Here is an 18,145-nt window from a genome sequence, read left to right as displayed (position 1 = left end):
TACTGGCTCTTCCAAAGGTGGCTACGCATTTCAGATTCTGGGTTCCTTGGAAGAAAACAAAACCCTTGAAAAATTACTAAGAATCTATTACTTATGTATCATTTGTTAGGTTATGTAGCTAGGGTTTTGAATCCATATCATCTTATCTTTAAGTGAGCGGAATAAAGTAGGTATACATTTGATTGAAAGAAGCTAAAAAGGATATTAGGATTAAACTGTCCTAGGTGTTTTCCAGTCATCCTTTGAGAGCAGGAAATAAACAATCCGCATCTCAACACACACACACATATATATATATATATATATATAGTAGATGTTAATCATTCAAGGGGGGGAGTGCTTGGTTGGAAATCTGTGTGTGTGCTGGGAATCTGTACTCTGTGGCCCATTTTGTGGGATTCAAGTCACCATAAAGTGGTAAAATGCTCCTTGGAAAGGGGAGGGGGATGGGAGAGAATTGGGAAAAAGGAGGCTGCTGGTGCAGAGACCTGGTCATTAGTCCAAAAAGATAGTTTCTTCCAGATAATGCACAAAAATAGAATGGATGTTGAGGGAGAGAGAACAGCCAGAAAGAAACAATGCTGTTAACGGCTTTATCTAGAAAACTTTAGCCCTCCCTGACTGGTCTCGAAATAACTTTGGAAAAAAGTCTTTAAACAAGCTACTTCGCAGTTCCCCAAATCTTTCCTACTTTGTAGCAAGATAATGTGCTTTACATGAACATTATCAGTTTCAAGATTCTCTAAGTCATACTTCCCTGCTTCCCTCACATCCTAGGAAGAAGGAGGGCTGAGAACTGGGCCATGGCTTCATGCCTGACCTTCCTCCTGCCCCTCTTTTCCTCCTTTTAAAGTGAGTCTTCACACAGACTTAGAGAACACACTTGTGTTTGCCAAGGCAGAGAGGCTGCAGAAGGGATGGATTGGGAGATTGGGATTAGCGGATGCAAACTATCATACAGAGAAAGGATAAACAGCAAGGTCCTACTGTACAGCACAGGGAACTATAGTCAATATCCCGTGATTAAACCATAGTGGAAAAGAATATGCAAATGAATATATATATATGTATAACTGAATCACTTTGCCGTACAGCAGAAATTAACACAACATTGGAAATCAACTATACTTGAAAAAATTAAATAAATAAGCTATAAGGATATATTGTACAGCACAGGGAATATAGCCAATATTTTATAATAATTTTAAATGAAGTATAGTCTATAAAAATATTGAATCATTATGTTGTATACCTGAAACTAATGTAATATTGTAAATCAACAAAAAAGAGACAAAAAATTAAATAAAGTGAGTCTTCAATACTGCTTTCCCTGGAGTCCTACCATAGCCTGAAATTCAGCCATAAACAAACACCTCCTACAAGCTTTCATTTTATTCCATTTTTCTTTTCCCTATATTCTCTAAAATAAAATCAACATAATAAGGTAGCAACAAACACAATGTCATCACTCCACATTCTTTCCTCTTGTGAGTCACATGTAGAAAAGAAAGTCCTTCAATGTCTTTTGACTTATCTCACTGTCCTTAGTAAAAACTACACTCAGAAAGACAATAATTAATAGATATTAAACAATATGAACGAAAAGTATACAGGTGTTTTTTAAGCTTCACAGAAAAACAAAATTTAAAGGCATCAATTTACAGGAAAATTATTCTTGTAACCAGTCCAAAAAGTGTTTTTTTTCCCATCAAAAGAACAAACTAAAAAAAGTGCAAATGCCAAATCAAACAAAACCCTTAGCGGTAGATATATTCTGGAACTTGTGAAAGTAAATTAGGATTTTTCAATGAATCCAAATGCCCCTTTAAAAAAGTAACCCCCTTTTGCCCAAATTTCTTTTCCTACAATGACAACCAGTAATTAGTTTTCCTTTTTCACTGCATACTCATATTTAAGAAAATATATTATTTGAAGAGAAATTTACTTTTATCAAAATCATTGTTTAAAGAGGGAGACTTGAATTACTTGTAGGTAGGCAGCAGATGAGAGTAATAAAAATAATCCTTGTATCAAATCTTTTCTCATGAAAGGAAGGGGACAAGAAGAAATGTAGGCAGTCAGAGAACGTTTCTAAAACTCCATTTGAAGATTTTCCCCCTCTTGCAAATGACTGAATCTAAAAAGGCGATTTGCAAAATATGGGGATAATTTTAACTCGTTTAATATTTTCTTGTACAAATAAAATCCAGACCTTCTAATGGTGACATAGTCCATACAATGAACTGTCAAAATCATTTCAGCTTATTCACTAGGAAGGAGTTCTTCCTGGTTTCTGTGCCTTTTCCTTTTTGTGCCCCATGTCCATCCTTAGGATTTCAGAGGGTGAGAACTACAGACCTCGTACGTTATGCTGTCACATTACAGAGATATTAGAACTATTAACCATATATGTCACCTACACACTCTTTCTCTCTTTCATCATCATCAGCCATCTGGTCCCAGTGAAACTGTCAATCCAATAACCAAACCATCTTGCTGACATTCCCTGCCCCTTCTTAGCCTCTTTGCCACGGCTCCTAACTCCTCTCATCTTTGAAGATCTTCCCTGCTATCTTTTAAAACATTCATTCAGCCTCTTTCATTCTGTGATTACTCCTTGAATCATTCAGTACCTGGTATCATCATATCCCTTGCTTTCTTGTAGGTGCCTTAGCTTTCCCACCTCAATGATGGTCCTTTTTCCTCCCTGGTGTTGCTTTTCCCCTGGCGGCTTTTATGAATCCTATGTCAGTCTGTTGACTGATGAATATGAAGTCATCGAACTTGGAACCCACAAAGTACCTAGAACTACTTTTAGCACCCATGGGGACTCAGTAAACGTATGTGTGCATGAAATTGAATACTGGAAGCTTTCCGATTTCTAATATAAAAATGAATTTCGAATGAATCATTTTCTTGCTACTTTCCTAGGGTAGCTTTGTAAATGTCAGCAGGATACCAAAGGAGTTTTATTACACCAAAGCTGGGAAACAGCTAAGACCTCTGGCGTATTTTTTGTCATTATATATGAGGTGTGAAAGAAAATTTTTGTTTCAGATTTATAGAGACATAGTTGACATATAACATAAGTTTAAGGTGTACAAGGTGTTGATTTGATACACTTATATATTGCAAATTATTACCACTGTAGCTTTAGCTAACACCTTCATCATAATTACCATTTGATGGTAACACATCACATAATTACCATTCTTTTTTTGTGGTAAGAACATTTGAGATATACTCTCTTAGCAACTTTCAAGCATATAATACAGTATTGTTAACTATAATCACAATGCTGTACCTTACATCCCCAGATCTTATTCATCTTGTAAGTTTGTGTTCTTTGACCAACATCACCCTCCATTTCCCTCACCCACCTCACCTCCATCCATGATAACCACCATTCTACAGGAAACTTTTAAAAACCAAAAAAGACATGCATAATTTGAAATGAAATGGTGTCATGAAAAGGGTTCTGACAACAGCGGACTTAACCACAGTCACCGCCCTGAATGTCACACACATGCAGTTTGCTTAAGAAAACATGAAGGTAGCCATCTTATTTATATGGCATCTGCCTTCCAGAATTATTTCCTTTTACTATCCCATTCAAACATGTGGAAGGAAAGCTTGTCTAGAATGACTACATAAATTAGGTTTAATGAAATCACTTGACTCTATTCCACTCACCTCCAAGGAGTCTTATTTTTTAACTCCTGCACCAGAATCTCTTCAGTTCCAACATATCATGAATGACATAGAATTAAAATTAAAGAGGAAAACATGAGGAGGCAGCTACTGGCCGTTGCATTTTTCTGGTGTCCCTGATGTGTGAAATATTACAACTACTATCTCATTTCAATCTATAGGTTCACATGTGGGGGGTGTGTGTGTGTAAACACTCAGAGAGGATATTTAAATTCGGGATAGAGGATCAAAATAAGATAAAAGGCAACTACCAAAACATTGAAGTGACAAACCAAGGGGAAGTATGAACTAGGAACTTTTTGGATGTGAACTCCTTGTTTTTCTGGATTCTGGATGCCAGAACTTCTGTTTCTTTGGAATGCATCCATATGAGAGGTTTGTTTTGTTTTTGTTTGTTTGTTTGTTTTTTGCGGTACGCAGGCTTCTCACTGTTGTGGCCTCTCCTGTTGCGGAGCACAGGCTCCGGACGCGCAGGCTCAGTGGCCATGGCTCACGGGCCCAGCCGCTCCGCGGCATGTGGGATCTTCCCAGACTTGGGCACGAACCCGTGTCCCCTGCATCGGCAGGCGGACTCTCAACCACTGCGCCACCAGGGAAGCCCCATATGAGAGTTTTGATGTAGAATATTTGGAGATTATCTTGAAGGTAGAGGTCAGAGAGTGGAATTAAACCAGGGCTTAATTCTTAACATAATAAGACATAAGACATCAGATTGGAAGGAATGGTGTTCCCCAGGAGTGGTAAGCGTGCTGGTGTTGGTATATCAGGTGACAGTACATGGCAGAACACTTTTTATTTCTAATAGCTTAAGGAGCACACAATAATGACGTTTATTCTAACATGTATTAAACCATGATTTCAGGTGCCTTATTTAACCATATAAAATGTATATGATTTAACCATACAGACCATGATTCCATATATATAACTGCTTAGGATAGAAGCAATAGAAACTTTCCTTAAAACTATTCAAGTAAAAGAAGTAAGTCAGTTGAAAGAAAAATATTCAGTAAAAATATATGGGTGGCACACCAATATGGCAAAAGTTGTGAAAGAGGTTTATGGATGACTGAGGTTTGGGAAACGCTAGGTTAGAGAATTGGACATATTCTTTTAAGCTAAACAGCTGCTATCTGTCATCGTCTTATGGATGAAAGTGTTGGGGAAGCAAAGTTGCATATGTTACATACTTTTTTCTTTTTTATTGACGTGTAATTGACTTACAATATTATATTAGCTTCAGGCGTCCAACATAGTGATTTGATAATTTTATACATTACAAAGTGAGTATCATGACGAGCCTAGTGATAATCTGTCAGCATACAAAGTTATCACAAAAGTTATTATTACCTATATTCCCTACGCTGTACATTACCTCCCCATGACTTATTTATTTCATAACTGGAAGCGTGTACCTCTTAATCTCCCTCACCTATTTCACTTAGCCCCCTACCCTCTCCCCTCTGGCAACTACCAGTTTGGACTCTGCATCGACAAGTCTGTTTTTGTTTTGTTATTTTTGTTGGTTTGTTTCGGGTTTTTTAGATTTCACATATAAGTGAAATCATACGGTATTTTCTTTCTCTGTTTGACTTATTTCACTTAGCACGATACCCTCTAGGTCCATCCACGTTTTCGTTTATGGCTGAGAAGTATTCCATGTGGTGTACATATATACACCACATTTTCTTTATCCATTGACCTATCGACGAACTCTTAAGTTCTATGCTTTTAGATACATGGGATGAATCTCTGCTGAGCAGCACCCTGTTTCCTGTGCTAAATACCACTCGATTTTGGACACAGGGAGAAGCTGTGTTTGTTCATGACTCCTGGAGGTGTGTAATATGTCATGGGGTAATGTCTGTATTACGCAGTCTTTCACAACAGTGCTATGCAAAGTCGGAATGTAAAACAGTCAACAATATATGATCGAGCTAGTGGCCTGGACAGCTTCACCGACCCCACACTAAGCCAGCTCTTTATGCCTTGTGCTCTCTCTCATCAAGCAACCTAACGGCTGTTCTTTTTGCTGAGCTCATTGCCACATCTCGCCCCAGATTTATTGGCTGGGCAAAGTTGCAAATTGTTTTACGCAGAAGTTGAGAGACAGCAAAGCTGAGGAGTGCTAAAAACAGCACACTTTGCTACTGTGTAGTATCTGTACTTGGGGCCCAGGGTGTTTTATTTATAGCTATCTATTAATACACAGCAAGAGATGATACAGAAAGAAACACATAAAAAATATTTTATCAAATAGTTTCCAGTATTCAAGTGTAACATTAAAAGCAAGAACAGCAACAGAAGACTGTTCTATTGGGGAAAAAGGCCATCTTCTTTACCTCTTCTCTCCCTTCTCTTCCCTTCCCTTTCCTCTCTGAGGCGGACTGTGCCTGCAGAGAGCCTTTCCCCTGCTAGGTCCTGGAGGGCTGGGCTGGGGGTTGGTGATGAAGGTGGGATCTCCACTTCTTTTTTTTTTGCTGTACGCGTGCCTCTCACCGCCGTGGCCTCTCCCGTTGCGGAGCACAGGCTCCGGACGCGCAGGCTCAGCGGCCATGGCTCACGGGCCCAGCCGCTCCGCGGCATGTGGGATCTTCCCGGACCAGGGCACGAACCCGCGTCCCCTGCATCGGCAGGCGGACTCCCAACCACTGCGCCACCAGGGAAGCCTGGGCTCTCCACTTTTATTACTTTGTCCAGCAACTTTAACCTTCTCGTCTCCTCCACGCTCCCCAGCAAGGCTTCAGGCAGAGCAGCAGCGGCAGCATCTAACTTGTAAAACTGGTCTGTTGGGGTTCTTCCTCCCTCCCGCTCTTGCTTCTTGGCAAACTGTTTTGTTGGGCAGCTGCCTGGCAGTAGGATAGCTGCCTTCTCTGCAGAGAAAGGCCCCCCCCTTCCTCCTCTAGGAAGAAAAGAGGCTGCTGCAAGAGCTGGAAGTGGAGAGATGGACAGACAGGGAAGGCAGATACCACCATTGCCCCAAGACACACAAAGAAAAATGGAAACGCACACATGCACACCCACGTGAGGGTGCGTCTTGGAAACTCACGATTCAAAGAGATGGGGGCAAGATGGGCCTTGGAACAATGCAACCCTCCCGGATCTGAAATCCTGTGCATTGACTTGAGCAGAAGACCCGGGGTGATGGGTCAGGCGGATCACTGCTGCCCACGTTTTGTATTTATTTGTCATTCAAATAGTTCACAGGAGAGGAGGGCGGGTGGGCTGTGGGAAGGCTTGTGGGCAGTTTCATTTTGCTTCGCTTCTCCACCTGATCGCTGGGCGCTGCTGGCACCTGTCTGGGCAACCTCAGCGAGTTGGGTGTGGCGTCGAGAGATGGGCTTCCCTACCTGCCAGAGGGTGGCCCAGGCTGGACCTGGAGGGACTGGGAGGGACCGGGCAGTAGTTTCCAGGGAGGAGCTGAGGACAGGTTGGTCCTGACTGTGGCCAGTGTTTTGTTAAAGTTTCCAGGAGGTTAAAAAAAAAAAGAGTTGGGGGCGTGGGGGTGGGACCCCGGCCAAGACATATTTCCCAGGCCACCTCTCCCTCCCTGGGGGAAGCTTGGATCCTGTGAATGTGATATCAGCTCTCTTCTGCTCTCCTGTGTTCTGCGGATGGGAAGAAGTCGGAACGCACTGGCCAGGGCTGAGGCCAGCAGAGCTGGCTCCCTGCTGGCTGCCACTGAGTCCAGGGGGAGCTGTGCCCTCCCCGGCCCCTGGGGCTGGGCTGAGGCAAGCATATAGAGGAGGGGCCGAGGGCCCAAGCAGACCCCTGGGGACGCGGGGGAGGCCTCTCTGGGTGTGGATGTGGGGGGGAGGGTCCCTGCCTCCCCCCATCTCCACTCTGGCTGCAGTGGCTGCTTTAGGGGACAGATCTCATTACGGATCTGCTACTGCTACTGTCCCCCCAGCTGTGACTTTGAGGGATGTCCAGGCAGACCAAGTGTGCCCAGGTCCACGGCTTAGGTGTTGGGATAAAATCTGTCCTTCTGATTCTAGGGGTGAAGAATAAACAGAGAGGAGGAGGAAATGGTTCTGTGGGACCCTCTTGAGAACTGCAAATGAGTCTGCATTTGAATCCCTGCGTGTGCGTGTTTGTGTGGGTGGGTGTGGGTGGGTGGATTAGAGTAAAACAAGGTGAGGAAATGGAAGCAGCATCTATTTGATGGTGTCCCTAGGAGCTAGACGTAGACACACCTTTTTCGTGTACAGGGAAGATTCTCTACCTTTGTCCCATGGGCCTTACTCAGGCACACCGAGAACTTCGATGGAGCAGGGAAATTCTGGGGACCCCAGCTTTCCCACTTGACAAATGAGGCTAATTGAAAAAGCCAGATGTCTTACATTCATGTTCTGCTGTACACATTGCAGCATGCTGTTTCCTCCGCAGTGACTGCCCTGTGAGGACCTCAAGGCGTATTTCGTGCTTACATAGACAGGAAATTGCTTTGAAAACATAAGCACGTTATTAAAGGCGAGGTATGGTCTGCTCCCTTATTCAGGGCGGGCATTTCCTCCTTCCCAATACTTAACCCTCTGCAAGAACACCCCTTCGACTTACAAGAAAAAGCCAAAGGAAAACAAAGATCCAGAAAAGCTGTCCCGATGTAGGGAGTAAATGGAATATTCCGAGGGGCAACCGCGCTTTCCGCGTCAGGTGTCATTCTTCCCTTTCTAGGCTCCCACCTCAGGTGGCTGCGTTTCCTTCTGTTATTTGGAAGCCAAGGCTGTGGTTTTTTCCCTCAAACATCAGCCCCGGTAGCTCTTCGTCTCCCTCTGGCGTTCCTCTCTCGCTATTTCTTTAGATTGGTGCCCCGGCAAATGGGGGGATCCGGGGACGGGAAGAGGGTGGGCGCAAAAAGAAAAGCTGATGGGGGCTTCTAATCAGCAATCCTGAAAGGACTGGGTATGTGCCTAAAAGGATCCTTTTTTTTTTTAAACTTCCTTTTCTTGCCAACCCCTCTCCTATCTTTCCCACTGTGGACGCAAAGAACTTGAGCCGAACAGCCTTGGTGGGCGGGGGCTGGAAGAAAGAGCAAAGTGCGTCCATCTATCTGCCAAAATGATCTGACCCCGAGTCGGGGGCGGGGGGAGGCGTAAGTAAAGAGCGAGAGCGTCCCCTGGACTGATCAGCACTAAGAAATCGGAGAGACATAAAAGGCAAATGAAGCGAACAACAATTAAAAAAAAATTCCCCCGCACACAACAATACAATCTATTTAAACTGTAGCTCATACTTTTCATACCAATGGTATGACTTTTCTGGAGTCCCTCTTCTGATGCTTGAACTCCGGGGCTGGCAGCTTGCAAAGGGGAAGCAGACGGCAGCGCTGCACGGGCAGGTTTACCAAAGGTCTCCAATGGGTATTTTCTTTTTCTTAGCCCTGCCCCGAATTGTCAGACGGCGGGCGTCTGCCTCTGAAGTTAGCAGTGATTTCCTTTAGAGCCCGGCCTTATCTCCGGCTGCACGTTGCCTGGTGGTGACTAATGACACAATAACATTGTCTGGGGCTGGAATAAAATTGGAGCTGTTTACCCCCGCTCTATAGGGGTTCAGTATAAAAAGCCGGCCGAGAGCTGTCCAGGTCAGACGCGCTTCTGCCTCTGCGCTGGGACCAGCGCCGCCAGGGTCCCCGGGTCACCGTGCGCCACGGCCGCCACCGCGTGCGTCCTCGGACCGCTCCCACTGCCTTCTCTCCTGGCAGACGCTTCTTTTTTCTCCCCATTAAAGAGCATTCGGGCTGAAGGATCACTTTGAGATCCGAAGAACCCGAAGCGCTCGGAAGGAACTGAAGCTGATTTTTCTGCGTTTCCCCCCCCCCCCACCTTCGGGTTTAGTTCGCAGTGGGGAAGGATTTTGATCCCTTTTTTTCCAGAATGGATTATTTCCCCATGATTTTCGCTCTGCTGTTTGTGGCTTTCCAAGGAGCTCCAGAAGCAGGTAGGCACGTTGACTTGTAAATCCCTGAATGCTGCCGTCTTCTTTTCCACCTTAATGCTTTTCTTGCTTCTGTGTTTTCCCCCATTTCTTTTTATGACTGCCGCTCAGATAGCAAGTGTAGGGGAATTATTGCTCAAAGGTGCTTAAATTTTCTAGTGGAAAAAAAAAATCCTCTGTTGAAGACCATTGCTCCTCTAGCATTAAAATAACATTATTATTATTGCCTAGTGTATTTCCTTGGCTTTTAAAAATATGACTCAATTAAAGCGAGATGTAATTTAGCTAAATGTATGTTTGCAATATATGTGTTCATACAGGTAATAGGACATATAGGAATTTATATCTTGTTCAAATACTGCTTTAATAGTGTGTTAATGTGTGAAATATTTAAACATTTCAGCTTGAAGCCAAGGAATTTTATTCAAGTCATTCAAGCAATGTATGAGCAGTAAAGTCACCTGCAGAACAGCCTGGTGAAAACCACCCCCAGGCGGTTTCAGGGTGAAGCAGATGTTTTCTTTAAAATTGTCATTGTTGACTTTAGATTTCTTTTGGCAAGTTTTTGGCACTCGGAACAGTGTGGGCTCTATTTCCAGTTTTATTCACCTGTCTTGGGAGGGAAGTTAGGATAAATCTTGGCTGCTGAAGGATTTAGATAGCATGCGTGCATCTGCCCGTTTCCCTCTTTTAGGGTCAGCGCACTTTTTTGTCTTTTCATGACCCTGACTGAAGAGAAAGGATGTCAAGGGAATGAAAATCCTGGAATGTGTCTGATCATTTGAAATGTACAAAATTAGGCAGATAAGCTGCGTGGCTAACTTGTCAGTAAGAGGAAGCATGCTGCCGTGGGGAACGGGAGACGGCAGATCCCGCCCACACCATCCTGCTCCGGGGATTCAGAATTCAAAACCCACAGAACCTTGCCTGGGTCCCCGGAGCTGCTGCTCAGTTTTCCCTTAGGTCAGTGGTTTTATTGTAGAGCTGATTTCTCTTCTCTCTCTCCAATCACCTCCCCGAAGCTCTGGACCTCCACCTAAGTTCAAGAGGTGTGTCTCATCTGGGCTACTCCCGACCTTACACAAGGTGTGAAGTGGTGGGTACTGCCCTAAATGGAAGGTCATCCCGCATGAGGAAGTGGCTCTGAGTCATGATTTACTTAGTTTCAGGTTTTTGGTCATCAGCCAATTTTAAGCCACTGTAGGTTGTGCTAAGTTCCATGCAGAAGGCAACCCAAATGTCTAACAGGCAGTATTTCTAAGCATTTCCTTGAAGGCTGCTTCAAGGGGCTGGTAAGTCCTTTTTCAGGTGGTTGTTTCCCCTGCACTTGTATAATCTCTCTGAAGCTGGATAAGCCAGTGGCGATAAAGGTGAAGTCATGTTAAGGAGGGAAAATAATAGAGTCCTTTTTGCTCTGTGTTTCTTGCTGGAGGCTGGCTGGGTGCTTCATCTGCTTTTATCTGCTCTGCTAGATGTGGCATCGCCGCTGTGACCAGTGTGCCTTTGGGCCTTGGGGGAGACGCCGCCCACTGACCTGCTCTTTGTCTCCCCAGCGGTCCTGGGTGCCGAGCTCAGCACAGGAGCCGAGAGCGGAGGGGAGAAGCCCTCTCCCAGTGCGCCCTGGAGGCCCCGCCGGGCCAAGCGCTGTTCCTGCTCTTCCCTGATGGATAAAGAGTGCGTCTACTTCTGCCACCTGGACATCATTTGGGTCAACACTCCAGAGTGAGTCTCTAGAGGGCATCGTTACTCCAGGCTTCCTCCCTTCCAGCTTCACGGGAGACTGGAGCCCAGTCACTCTCGTTACTTTTGGGTTTGGACTCTGAAGGTAGCATTTCTGACCCCAGGAAAGTGCCCCAGTGGGGAAAATGCCCCTCAGGAGGCTACCACACGTCTCGGGGGAGAAACTCTGTGTTGGGCCTCCGGGGAGAATGTTTTCCATTGGGATCTGCCTGGGTTTAGGGAAAACGTTGCTGAGGTCATACGTGGCTTGGTCCAACCTGTGCTTCTCATGGAAGGGCATAGACTGAAGAGGCAGAAAGGATTATAGAGAGTTATAGTCTAATGTCTTTATCTTAATTATAGAAAAACTAAGACCCGAAACGTTGAAGTCACTTGCCAGGATGAATTTATGGTAGAGCGAGACCTAGAACTTGGGTGTCCCGACTCCCTGCTTTGGAAAAGCCTATTTCAACACAGCAATAGAAACGCGGTCCTTAGAGTTCCCTTCTGCCTCCCGAGCGAAGAAAGCAGTTTCCCCCATCTCCCCCTGAAAAGTAGTTCACCCATCAGAAGGAATCCTAAACAAAAATACATTGATTGTGCCTGCGGTGTCCCGTTATGGTGAGGGATGACTGAAATGCAAACAAAATCAAACGAAACAAAAACCACAGCGAGCCTCATACTTAGTAAGGTGATACTTCCAAGGGGAGGACTTTATTCTTTAGGCGAGAATCACAATGGACACCCTGGAAATTACTGGAGAGCCTTCTGATGAGGAGTCCCTCTACAGTTGTATGATAATCACCAAATCACAGGAGGTGTGCAAACCTGGCGTGAACCATGCACGCAGTAGTGTGTCCCCCCCAGCCTCCTCAGGGGGCCCTTTTAGCATTATCATGTATCACTTGAATTGAAAATCGGTTTTCGAAATCTTGTGAGTCATGGTTTTGCATGGAAGTCCCCCACCCCCACCCCCAAGACCTGTTAACTAAGTAGAGAGTCAGAAAAAGGAAGAAAATATGAAACAGATACCAAAGCAGAGATGTCATAATTTCGGCCAAAAGACAAGGCTGCTGTGTTGAGAGTTGACATGGAATTTCATTGACTTAGAAAAACTGATTTTCTCCTGGGTGGGTCCACACACTTGAGGCCGTTGACCGGCATGCCACCCTGACTGTTAGCAACATTTGACTCTTCTGAGTTTCGCTGCCAAATCCTGTGGTGTGAGCTCCTTAGGAGCTTGCCCCAAAGAATGCAACCTCTGGAGACGATCAGTTATGCTCATAACTTTTGTTCCTCTCTCTCCATGATAGGCACATTGTTCCATATGGACTCGGAAGCCCCTCTAGGACCAAGCGATCCTTAAAGGATTTCTTTCCTACAAAGGCAACAGACCACAGGAAGAGATGCCAATGTGCTAGCCAAAAAGACAAGAAGTGCTGGAATTTTTGCCAAGCAGGAAAAGAACTCAGGTGAGTAGAAACACCTTTGTTTTCCTTCAGTTTTATGCCTTCCTGACCGTCTTCCTCTTATGATGCTGTCTTCTTGTTTAAAAGAGATTAACAGAGGCATTGAGAACAACTGAAGTTCCTATTGCTGAAATGTTCTCCCTATGTGTATCTTAACAGGGACCAAGACACCATGGAGAAAGGCTGGAATAAACAAAAGAAAGGGAAAGACTGTTCCAAGCTTGGAGAGAAGTGTCTTCATCAGCAGCTGGTGGAGGGAAGAAAAATAAGAAGGTAAGAGGCTCCTAAGAGCAGCTGGTCCCCGTCACCTATGAATGGTCTACTCTCCTAGTCATTCTTGCCTTGATGGGAGAAAGGCCCAGAGGACAGTAACAAAGAAAAGGGGAATCTTTGTGTTCTCTAGATTGAAGAGAGCAAAGGAATCCCTCTCAAATGTTGTCTTGAAGGCCTTGAATGCAGGCTGCTGCCCTCTGTACACTTTGGTGATTTCTAGCACACACACCACTCATCCTAAAGGTAGATTTTCCAAACAAAATCTATCTAGAGACACCTTTGTCATTTGGTCACATCTAGTTTTTGCCTCTCTGAGTCAATATATTTACAGCTTTCCCTGAGAAATTAAAAATCCTTTCAGGGAGAGTTTTTTATTTTTTTTAATTAAAGTGTCACATATAATCAAATTCTTCAAAACACAGCAGTTATTCAAATGGCCAAAGGGAAAATAAAGTCAGGGTTGGTAAGAGTTAGAGCATGCCATTTTTTCAGGTTTATTTACTTTTTAAATAGGGAAATGCATTTGGTGGAGACCCAATGTCATTCCCAAAAGCTTTCTCATTTTTTAATCATGAGCTGGGATCTGGATTAGTAATACCATAGGATTGCTCTGAGCAGTTTTTTTTTTTTTTTTTTTTTTTTTTTTTTGCGTTATGTGGGCCTCTCACTGTTGTGGCCTCTCCCGTTGCGGAGCACAGGCTCTGGACACGCAGGCTCAGCGGCCATGGCTCACGGGCCCAGCCGCTCCGCGGCATGTGGGATCTTCCCGGACCGGGGCACGAACCCGTGTCCCCTGCATCTGCAGGCAGACTCTCAACCACTGCGCCACCAGGGAAGCCCCCTGAGCAGTTTTAGAGTGATAAGTCTTCCAAATCCTAAACATTTTGGAATTCACAAGCTGCAGGGAGGAATCCTGCTTTCAGATCCGCCCCATATTCTACATTTCCCTATCATGGTCAGTGGCAACTTTTCCCGGAAATCCAGTGGCAAGAAGTCCTAGGATCCAAGTATTACGAGCACAGGCCTGGCAGTCATGAATGACTTCTGAGTTGTTTACTGCTGATGCGGGGCCATCCTCAGCACTTCCCATGTGCTGTTGAAGTTTCCATATTTATAACTTCAGGCCACTAGTGCGCCTTCAGATCGCAAGATTACATAAATCACCGTTTCTGGACTGACTTGGAAATCTTTTTTTTTTTCTATTAGCTTCCATTACATCAACTATTAAATCAATGTTACAGTCCTTCCCTTTTTCTTTCTCCTAGAAACAGAAAACATGAAACCTGCAAAAACAAATTTTCTTTACTTGCCGTAGAATATTGTTTTGGGCCTGCCTGTAGGTCTCCTCTCTTTGAATTTCTTTCCCACGAAGCCCCCTTCAATTTCTTATGTGTTTAAGAAGACACTCCTGGCTATTTGAAACCTCTGCCGAATGAGTCTCTCCATACGATCCCACAGGGGTTGGGATAGTGCTTGGGACAGGGCTAAAGAAGGAAAGAGAAGATCTCTAGTTGACCTTAAAAATTGTACTTTAAAATTGTATTTAATACCCAATTCCCTTTAGATATGACCATATCACCCTTATTCTCCCTGCTCACCGCCCCACCCACTGCCATTCTAGGCATAAGAGGTAGTTTATTTTCACTTGAGGTTAGCAGGGTAACATGTGGTTTTGGTTGGGGGTGAAAGTTCAGGATCCAGATTTAGATTTGTTTTTACCAGATTCTAATTTTAGATGTCTCTTTTGCCTAGGAATGATTTTTGTAGAAAAAAAAATAATAACATCGTTTTCTCTTGTCTGGTTTTAATAGGTTGGAAGCCATCAGTAACAGCATCAAAACGTCTTTTCATGTTGCCAAGCTGAAAGCCAAGCTCTACAGAGATAAGAAAGTGACCTACAACCGAACACACTGATGGCAGGTTGTTGGGGCCTGTCTGAAGCCTTCTCATCCACCAAGAGCCCTGGGCCTGACTCTGCGCTCTCTCCATGTGGCTGGGATCAGAGCAAATGCATCCTCCCTGCTTAGACCACTTCTCGTTCCAGACTAGCACAGGACCAGCGCCCTGGGTGCAAACATTCCAGGAAAGGTTAAGGAGTCCCCCAGCCCGTCTTCATTTGCTTCCATCAGTGGGAACTGCTTTCGTTTCTCTCCTCCTTTGGGGTGACAGCGGGCTATGCAAAGAAGGCAGAGAGATGCAGTGACCTGCAAATTAGGGTGACCTCCTTCTTAGAGGGAGGAGGAGAGGAGATTCCACTTGCGGGCGGCGTCCACGTCCCCGAAGAGGTTCCGAAGGGAGTGTTTGTGTCTCACTCAGGCGCCTGGCACATTTCAGGGAGAAACTCCAAAGTCCCTGCAAAGATTTTTCTAGGGAATGCACAAATTGAAAACACTCTAAGGACAAACACTCGAGTTAAAAAAAAAAAAAAGAGAGAGACTTTGTTTTTTTAAATTCATAAAATGCAAAATTGAAAGAAACTGTTACTACTGTAAATCAGGATGAGTTTCATGCATATGAGTCTACCTCACCTATATTGCACTCTGGCAAAGTATTTCCCCACCTTTAATTATTGCTTCCCCAAACTCTTCCCTCTCTAAAATCCCCACACTAAGCCCTAGCCTCATGGAAGTCTGTCTAATGTGTCAACAGTAGATATAACATTTTCAGGGTAATCTACTAGCTCTGTTCCATAAGAAAAGAAAGATCAATTGAATCAGCAGATTCCCTTACCTTGATTTTTGGAAACACAATGGTATAGGATTGTTTAGGAGAGACACTGAAGGGTAAACATTGTGGTGATTTAAAGCTGTCAAATTGTTTTCCTTTATGTAACTGGCTCATGGAAGAGGTTGGATTACATTTTGATGTACTTATTTTTTTATAGATATTTATATTCAAACAATTTATTCCTTATATTTACCATGTTAAATATATGTTTGGGCAGGCCATATTGGTCTATGTATTTTTTTTTAATGTATTTCTGAATGAAATTGAGAAAATGCTTTGTTTTGCCTGTCAAGGTAATGACTTTAGAAAATAAATATTTTTTTTCCCTACTGTATTGACTTTGAATCATTTCTGAAATTTCTGAGAAGTGGGCCAAAGTGGTAAGAATTAGGTAGGGGGATGATTAAAGATGGTTTCTTGGAAAGGTGACAATTAGAAGGAAAAGAATCATGGCTAATGAAAACAAGAATTTGATTTATATCTTAAAAGTTGCCTTTAGATTGCATTAAGCTAAAAACAAAACAAAAACCCAGCTTTCACACCTCTGTCTTTCCCTGCATAGCCGCCTCTGCTTCCCCTTCACCTGCAAACTCTCCAGGGACTTGATCCATTAGCTATGCTTTGGCTATTAGACGGGATCCAACAGTTTAAGCTGATGATGTGGTGAGAGGTGCTTTCTCCATGTTAATAGACTGAAGGAAGCAATGGCAAGGCGACCTCCCCAAAGGTACCTAATTATACACATTCCACACCAGAGTTGCTTTGAGAAAATGGCCTTCTCACAGCAAGTGAGGGCTCCCACTGGCTTTTTATTTGCTCAGATTAAGAAGTGTGTTTACTGGGCTTCCCTGGTGGCGCAGTGGTTGAGAGTCCGCCTGCCAATGCAGGGGACACGGGTTCGTGCCCCGGTCTGGGAAGATCCCACATGCCGCGGAGCGGCTGGGCCCGTGAGCCATGGCCGCTGAGCCTGCGCGTCCGGAGCCTGTGCTCCGGAACGGGAGAGGCCACAACAGTGAGAGGCCCGCGTACCGCAGGAAAAAAAAAAAAAGAAGTGTGTTTATTGAGGAACACCAAGCACCTTCTCTCTTTCATGGTAGGGTAGGACTGGACACGTGCCCTTGGAGCCAGAGATCCCAAATGCTGCTTCTGGGCCTCCTGCATCTCGGCACCTCCCTCCTCCCTACTTGGCCTTGGCTGACCTGCCAACGCGTTGGGGAGAATAGTGCTGCCAACGGTTGTTACCAACAGAAGCCCATGAAGTTTGATCAGCTTCTGAGAATCTTCACCGCCTTTCTCTTACAGTGTTTGAAAGAATGCCTGGCATTCCTCAAATAGTAGCTCACAGGGGTCACTGTTGTCCAAACAGCGACACATCTGAAGGATGTTAAGTAACAGTCCTCAGGTGCGCACAGCCAGTGTCCTGGGCAGAGTTTCTATCTTTACTGGCATTGCTTTTCATCTTTCACTTTTTTGGTTTTAGGAGACAGTCCAGTGTCTTTGGGCAATTGCTTATAAAACTCATTTCATCTAGCAAACTGTTTCTCAGTGTGCGGTTCTCAAGAGGAGGGTGAAGTTTTGTCCACATTGACAAGGGACTTGGCCTGAACTTAGCCCCTGTTAATTGTGAGCAACCATTCCATCCCCTGGCATCATGAATTTCCTCATCCATTAAATGAAAAAGGGGAGGAATGTCTCTAAAACTCCAAGAGCTAGCCTGAGATGGCAGGAAGAAGTGGAGGTGACAGCAAAGAGTGAAGATCTGAGCTTGGAAGACATGAATCTAGTATATTTAAGAGGGAGTTGGCATGGGAAGAAGCCACTGAGAAAATGTAAAACAGGGCAAGCAACGGTGATGAGATTTTCCTTTTCTTTTCTTTTTTAAGAATATTTTTTATTATTCAGACGTTTAAATCCTCTTCCCCGGTGCTTTCTGCCTCAGTAACCGGCAAGAAAAGTAAAAAGTGTGGAGCAGCGCTCCTAGGGCATGAGGGTCAGTAGTAAAATACGTTGGAAGCTTCATAGGAAATAAATATTTTTGGAGTATGTAGGAAAGATTGACTATTACTCAAGGATCGTGCCAGCTCGAGGGGTGAATTGATGGCCTGGTCTGTCATACTTTCTGCTGCTCTTCCAGTAAAAGCATGGTTTCTGGAAGCCCACTTAGAACAGATTTCTCTCTACACACTAACGAACAGGCAGAGCTCTGATCTCAGGGATCCAAGGGCCCAAGGCTCCTGGATGGGGAGAGGTGAACCTTGGTGAAGGGAGAGGTACCCACTCCAGGGGTAGGTCATTTTCACTCCAGGGAT

General features: G+C 44.4%; 1 protein-coding gene and 1 long non-coding RNA gene across 2 annotated transcripts in view; one reads left to right on the top strand and one right to left on the bottom strand.

The window, feature by feature from the left end:
• Positions 1-4,087: 4,087 nt before the first annotated feature.
• The window catches only part of LOC125965553 (uncharacterized), a 943,317-nt gene continuing 929,259 nt past the window's right edge, over positions 4,088-18,145 (bottom strand). Inside the window, exon 2 of the long non-coding RNA XR_007479582.1 lies at positions 4,088-4,243. This is a non-coding gene — a long non-coding RNA (uncharacterized LOC125965553). The remainder of the gene's footprint in view (positions 4,244-18,145) is intronic.
• Positions 8,934-16,165, top strand: EDN1 (endothelin 1). Its single transcript, XM_004273563.3, has 5 exons — positions 8,934-9,651; positions 11,202-11,370; positions 12,681-12,839; positions 12,996-13,109; positions 14,921-16,165. The coding sequence occupies exons 1-5, from the start codon at positions 9,588-9,590 to the stop codon at positions 15,021-15,023; spliced, it is 609 nt and encodes a 202-aa protein (XP_004273611.1). The 5' UTR covers positions 8,934-9,587; the 3' UTR covers positions 15,024-16,165.

The sequence above is a fragment of the Orcinus orca genome, chromosome 10 (genome assembly GCF_937001465.1).
Source record: "Orcinus orca chromosome 10, mOrcOrc1.1, whole genome shotgun sequence".
Lineage (NCBI taxonomy): Eukaryota > Metazoa > Chordata > Mammalia > Artiodactyla > Delphinidae > Orcinus > Orcinus orca.
The sequence above is the reverse complement of the archived record's forward strand: the minus strand, read 5'-3'. Positions and strand labels throughout refer to the sequence as shown.